At 32.0% G+C, this 7,142-nt stretch overlaps 1 protein-coding gene across 2 annotated transcripts in view; it reads left to right on the top strand.

Moving 5' to 3' along the window:
• The window catches only part of LOC106462186 (calcium/calmodulin-dependent 3',5'-cyclic nucleotide phosphodiesterase 1A-like), a 142,713-nt gene that overhangs the window by 98,365 nt on the left and 37,206 nt on the right, over window positions 1-7,142 (top strand). For both annotated transcript variants that reach the window (XM_022389382.1, XM_022389381.1), the window contains exons 2-3: window positions 2,736-2,810; window positions 5,389-5,551. In XM_022389382.1, the coding sequence (XP_022245090.1) occupies window positions 2,736-2,810; window positions 5,389-5,551 (238 nt within the window). The remainder of the gene's footprint in view (window positions 1-2,735; window positions 2,811-5,388; window positions 5,552-7,142) is intronic.

Raw genomic sequence — 7,142 nt, 5'->3', positions numbered from 1 at the left:
GTCAACGAATATGCATCCTCATTCATTCTGATTTTGTTTGTGAAATCTACGTCTTTTAGTCTCAAAACTACGTGTTGTGGTCTTCTTTTTTGTATTACGTTATGACGTTTTGTGAAAACTCTGTACATGATGGAAAAAAATGGATATCATTTAAGGATTCAGCGTACAGGAATTAGTGTAGAACATGTTAAAATATCAAGACAATACATCCATCGCAGGCCTATGTAATCATAACACCAAGCAATCACTGGTCGGTGAGGGTGTTCCCCGAATTTCTAAAAATACGGTTTGTTTCGTTTATCTTGACCACCTCCGAAGATATTACATAATAAATGCTTGTTATTTCAGTTCTTATGCACAAAAGAAAGAAAATCTGAAGTGCGTGATGTGGCTGAATCAAAGGAACGGAAAAAAATCAATACATTTCTAAATATCGTGATTTTCTCTCTCACGATTCAATAAAAGTTAAACAAACTCTTATGGTTAGAACGGTCAATTAAACGTAGCAATTGACCATTGGAGAATTTCGACCGAGTTCATACTAGATCCCTTGAGAAGTTTAAACATTTAATTCTTAGTCTTGTCTCGGGAGAGCCTATAGCTTAACTCACATAACTGTACTTTATTCAAATGTTTATATTAAGATACCCTTTCTATTGTGCTTACAATCTAAAACACTCCAATACAAATATATTGTGCGCAAGTTTGTAAAATAAACTAATTACTTTAAGAAGTCAAATCTTCCTTCTTCACAAGTGAATTAAAAATAAACAAATTAGATATTGGAACTCCAACTTTTCCCAATATAGATGGATGGTCTGCTTCCTGAAAATAATAGGATGGCTGTTTTTATGTTTTTTTAATTGTGATTTATCTGTTTGTGTTTTTCTAAGTTCATTGTTTACCGAAACTTTGTTAACTTGAAATAAAAAATTATAGGAATGGTTCGAAGGAGTTAAAACGTATTTACTTTACTAACAACGCCACTGCCAAGCGGCACTATTTCTAATGATCAATCCAAGTGTATGATGAAAGAAACAAAAGGCATCACTGCTGACATTTACTCTGGTTGCCTTCTGGTGTTTACAAAGCCGGTTAAATACATAACATCTTCTAAGTAGGAGATTTTTTTTTGTAACATCGATCTCTCGCACACATGATGCTTGGGTCCACAAAGAGAAAGGAAAAGCGCTCATCCATCTTTTTACAATGACCTGCACTGTGGTCTATTGGTTTGTTTTTCATCAAAGGGCGTAGTAAAACTGTCGAAAACAACTGATGAAAGCCGTTAAACAACTCGTGACGACAAGATACAAAAACAGATTTGAAGAGTAATTATTTACATTTTTCAGACTTCGCAATTTTTTTACGAAAACTTTATACATATCCGAAGAAAAATTTCCAAAATTGTTAATATCATTAACCAAGTCAATGCATTTTCTAAAGAGTGTCATGTGTATTCAAACTGAGTGTTAACACTGCTATAAAATGTAAAAAAATCTAATACACCGTACTTAAAGTGGGCTTCAGCTGAAAAAAAAATCTTCAAATATACCAAAATTGTCTTAGCTTTAATATTTAGAGAACCTTTTTTCCCTTATTACAAAAGCATGAGATTAACCATAAATAACTGGTCAATGAAATCTACAGCAACTATAAGGATTTATCATAGAATTGAAAACAATGGGAACTAAGTTCTTATTCATAAACTGTATATAATGTAAATAAAATCCGGAATAAATTATTTTAAGATCCCTTTTAACACACTATTAAAGTGTTATTGTTGTCTTCTACTGATAAACTTTGTAATCTTCCTACTGTTTCCCTAATATTAAGAAGTTTATATAACGTAACTAAAAGTCAGGATACATATTGTTAAGATCCTTTTAACACATTTTTGCAATTATATTGTTGTTTCTTTCCGATTAACCGTATCATTTTCTTACTGTTTCCTTATTATTAAGAAGTTTATATAACGTAACTAAAAGTCAGGATACATATTGTTAAGATCCTTTTAACACATTGTTGCAATTATATTGTTGTTTCTTTCCGATTAACCGTATCATTTTCTTACTGTTTCCTCATTATTAAGAGCTTTGTATAACGCACCTCATAGACTGGAGAAGTTATTCCATATTTTTCCTTTGTTTTATATAACTTAATGCCCCAAAAGAAAAATGATGGCATTTTTATATCATATGTTGTCCCTATTGTTGCCTGGTGGTTAGGGCGCTCGACTCGCAATCTGAGGGTTGCGAGTTCGAATCTCCGTCACCGAACATTCTTGCCCTTTCAGTCGTGGGGCGTTATAATGCGACGGTCAATCCCACTATTCGATGGTAAAAGAGTAGCCCAAGGGTTGATGATGGATGGTGTTGACTAGCTGCCTTCCCCCTGGACCATCACTGGTAAATTAGGGACGGCTAGATCAGAGAGAGACTAATGTGGCTTTGCACAAAATTCAAAACAAACCAAACTCTATTGTTAAACTTTTTCTTTATAATGTTCTAAAGTAAATGTTGTATCCTGTGTTGTCCTCATTGTTTGACTATTTCTTTTCTAAATATTGATGCTTTAAAGAGTATGTGATTAGGTTTTTTGTATCCTGTGTTGTACCCGTTTTGTTTTTCTTCCTATCCTGTTATTTGACCTTTCTTTTTTTCCTTTAAGAATAACCTTCTTCTAGTTTGAATTTACATTTAAATTCAATCTTGGTTATTCGTTTTTTTTTCTAGTGGCGAATCCACCAGAATCCCAAGGGACGAAAGATGAAGAAAAACCACCTGAAAGTGATTCGGATCTATCGCAAGGTATGTTGGTTTTACATAAACTGTTTCGATTTTTCATGATGATTGTGTCTTAGAGTTGTTGGTGAGTATATTCAGTGAAAATTTTCTACAACGGCAATAAATAATCTAATCTATTTCTACAACGGCAACATCCCTGAAGAAAACAGCTGCCTTATTTGTTTGTTTTTTTTTATGGCGAAAATGTCATTTTGCTAAATATCCGCAAGAAGGGAGCATTACGTTATTACAATATTACAGTAGATAGATCGGCTTATATCAGAATACTGTGTAGCAATAAAACCTTACGACTCTGATGATTGTAAACCATTCGTTCTTATCATTGGCTCTAGGAATATAATAAGAACTGGATTGTGCTTATCTGATAACATATATAAAATTTTCCGTATCATATTAATTTAAGCAGCCCAACTTACTTCCTACGTTAAACAGTATCATCAGTAAGAATTAAGTTTAAAGGAATTCGGAACAGAGTAATTTAACATTTTGTAATAAAAACTGATTATGTTAAGCTTTTAAAGGCGAAACGTCGAATATTAGAATAATAAAGAAAAGTACTAAATGTTCTTATATGATTTTGGAGATGTGTATATGATGATTGGTGTTTGTTTGTGCTTTTTTGTGAAGAAAACTTATTGAACAAAAAGGAACTTCATATTAAATTGTGCTTTCTTCATTTTTAGTCGGAAAAGAAGAGTTAGTTACAGTGTATTTGAAGTCTTAGTATTGTGGCTGAGAGGGATTCAATAAATTAAACCTATGTCAGCGAAATCCTTACTTACGAGTCACCAAATCGTGAAAAACACGTCAGATATTATATTAAATAAGTAAATATTTATATATTAGAAAAACGAATCATTGTAAAAAAAAACGAGCTTATTAAGAATCGTTTTAATTGTAGTTATTCACACACAAATTTGAACATTAACAGTTCAGCGTATACCCTAGATTAAGACAACAATATCTGTGTTTATTTTCAAGGGAAGAACAGATTACACGTCATGAAGGCATTTTAAAAGTTAATTGATTCATTAAAATAACACAACTAAATCTACTGTAAAATGACATTTTGAAATAAAACATTTTATACTGAAAAAAACAATGATTGTTTTTGTTGTTAAATGACAGTTTCGGCGGGAATCGAAGTTTAATGATGAACAATAGTACGACGGCACCGTCAACAACAACAAATATTTGACACGTGGTTTAATGATGAACAATAGTACGACGGCACCGTCAACAACAACAAATATTTGACACGTGGTTTAATGATGAACAATAGTACGACGGCACCGTCAACAACAACAAATATTTGACACCTGTGTGGCGCTAATAAACATTTAATTCTTGAAAGTTCCGGAATGTATGTATTCCATCTTTAGCTTGCTGAAGATACAAGGCCATATGATTTGAACAATAAGGTAAAATCTTTTCACAAAAGAGCTCAACATTACAATAACTTCACTGTTCAAACTTCCGAAGAAACAATAAGACATTTGTTTAGTGTTTAGGCTTAAAGAAGCCCTAAATGAACCGAGAGATTTGCTTTGTTGCCTTACTAACGATTCCTAAATCTAAAATCAGTTTCGACGTGTTAAGAGGTAACATTTCTTGACGTATGAACGGTTTATGGATTTAACTAGAAAAGGATAAAAACAACAAACTTTTTCCAGCGATGAAACTCAAATAATGCCTGAATGCTATTTTGTCATTACATTATTATTATTTTTATAGATATTAGGTAAAATAGTAAATATTTCTAATATTTTAACCTACATTTTAATATATGATCCTATATATTTACTTACATTTAACCACAAGACTCTATTTTAGTGTATACATTAAACAAATTAATTTTTCATCAAGGACTCCTTAGAATTTCAGTATACAAGCAATTAATTTATTATAGTAACCATAGCTTTCTGACTTATCAAATAACGTGTTAAGCCCAAAATTGTTAAAGAAGAGCGTTGTTTGATGCCCTAGGAAGAAATGAAGCATTTTAGCCATTATTACATATTACATTATCTTTAGCCTAGTTTTGAATCAAAGCCTTTTGATAAATGAAGAGGCATAAAAATGCTTTGTATATCATCTTTTATATCCTTCTGTAACGTATTTTATCATTTATATTTTCATTGCAACGCAGAGCTTTTCCTAAGGAATTTTTTTTTCAACTGCACAATTATATTTTAACTTCATCGGTTTTAAATACACAACGCCTTATTGCACCTCATATATACAAGCCTAGTAACAAATGAAGAATATTCTAGAAAATACATTTATTTATCAACTCTGGAATGGAATTTTAGAATCTTAAATATGTTATTTTAACATTTATCCACTTGAACCTACTTACATAGGTGAATTTTCAACTGCCCACTAGGAAAATCCCTCTCGCAACGCCCAATAACAGGAAGACTGTTTGATTTATACTTTTCGTGAGTTCTTAATTTTAAAACTCTTAAAGATATGAAAAGCAACACTTCTATTTACTGACCAGTCACAAATAAGAGAGTGAGAAAATGTTTTTTTTTTCTATGTTAATTGTAAATAATGTTTTGAATACCTAATTCGTTAGTTGGTGGTTTTCTTGTTCGTCGGGCACACGCTCGAGGTGGAAGCCCTTCACAAGCAGTCGGACAAGGCGATCGAAGTCTCCAAAAGCAAGATTCTACTCTCGCCACATTTCCACCCGTCGATGCGGCTGACACAACACGAGCTTGTGAAAAGGCCGCTTCAAGGTAGATATGAAACCTTGAAATGGGATTTTTGTTCCCATACATAATGTATATATTTATGCATAGAATTCAATGTTTGGTTATTCTTAATTTTACATTATTCATTATCAGTAGGCGAAAGATCCCTTTGAAGGAGTGAATATTATATTATTTTATTGGAACAGTTTTATGAATTTGAGTATACAAACAATGTACTTTGGTCTGCAGTCTTTTCAAAATAACAGATCTCAATCTGACTTCTAAATTTATTGTATATATTAATAGATAATATAGTTCATATAATACTCACCAGTCTCCATCTGATTTCTATGGCCCGGCATGACCAGATAGTTAGGGCGCTTGACTCGCAGTATGAGGGTCGCAGGTTCGAATCCCCATCACACCAAACATGCTCGCCTTTTCAGCTGTGGGGGCATTATAATGTGAACGTCAATCCCATTATTCGTTGGTGAAAGAGTAGCCCAAAAGTTGGCGGTGGGTGGTGCCTTCCCTCTAGTATATCACTGCTAAATTAGGGACGGCTAGCGCAGATAGCCCTCGTGTAGTTTTTCACGAAATTAAAAATAAAAAAAACATCTGACTTCTATACTTATTGTATATATTAATAAATAACATAGTTCCTATAATACTCACCAGGGTGGGTTGAAATTATAACTTTACTATACATCTTATTCACTTGTTAAATGTAAAGAATTTAACATCACTTTTAACATTTTTTGACTGAACATCAATAGAGGAAGAGATATAACAGGTGCAAATGACCAATGCTGTGGAAGTTGACTGAACGGTAGTGTTGACACACTGTCTAAGAATATATTTCGGTTTACTTAACATAACAGCGGGTTAACACGATGAAAGACGTAAAGGGTTAAAGAACGTCAATAAAACACAGCTTAGTGACCATCACATGCTCGAATTTTGTGCTTATTTCTGAGAAAGTCTTTAGAATTTTGTATTTATTTACTTCCAAGGACATCTGTAGGATTTTGTACTTATTTCAAGAAAGTCTGCAGAATTTTTATTTATTCCAAGAAGTTCTGTCAAATTTTGTACTTATTTCAGTAACATCTGTCGAATATTTACTTATTTCGAGATGATGTGCAGAATTTTGTGCTTATTTCCGAGAAATTCTTTAGAATTTTATATTTGCTTCCAAGATCTTTCGAATTTTGTACTTATTTCAAGAAAGTTTGTAGAATTTTTTTACTTACTTCCAAGATCTGTAGAATTTTGTACTTATTTCAGTAATATTTGTCGAATTTGTAATTATTTCAAAAAAATTTGTAGAAAATTTACTTATTTCAAGAAAGTCTGTAGAATTTTTACTTATTTCAAGAAGATCTGTAGAATTTTTACTTATGTCTAAGATCTTTCAAATGTTATACATATTTCAACAAGATGTGTCGAATTTTAGGCATATTTCCGAGAAAATCTTAAGAATTTTTTACTTACATCCAAGAAGATCTGTCAAATTTTGTACTTATTCCAAGAAATTCTGTAGAATGTTTATTTATTTCAAGAAGATCTGTCAAATTTTGTACTTATTCCAAGAAATTCTGTAGAATGTTTATTTATTTCAAGAAGATCTGTCAAA

This window comes from Limulus polyphemus, unplaced genomic scaffold (genome assembly GCF_000517525.1).
Source record: "Limulus polyphemus unplaced genomic scaffold, Limulus_polyphemus-2.1.2 Scaffold1114, whole genome shotgun sequence".
NCBI classification, from domain to species: Eukaryota; Metazoa; Arthropoda; class Merostomata; order Xiphosura; family Limulidae; genus Limulus; species Limulus polyphemus.
Note: the sequence above shows the minus strand (reverse complement) of the source record. Positions and strands in the feature narration are given on the sequence as shown.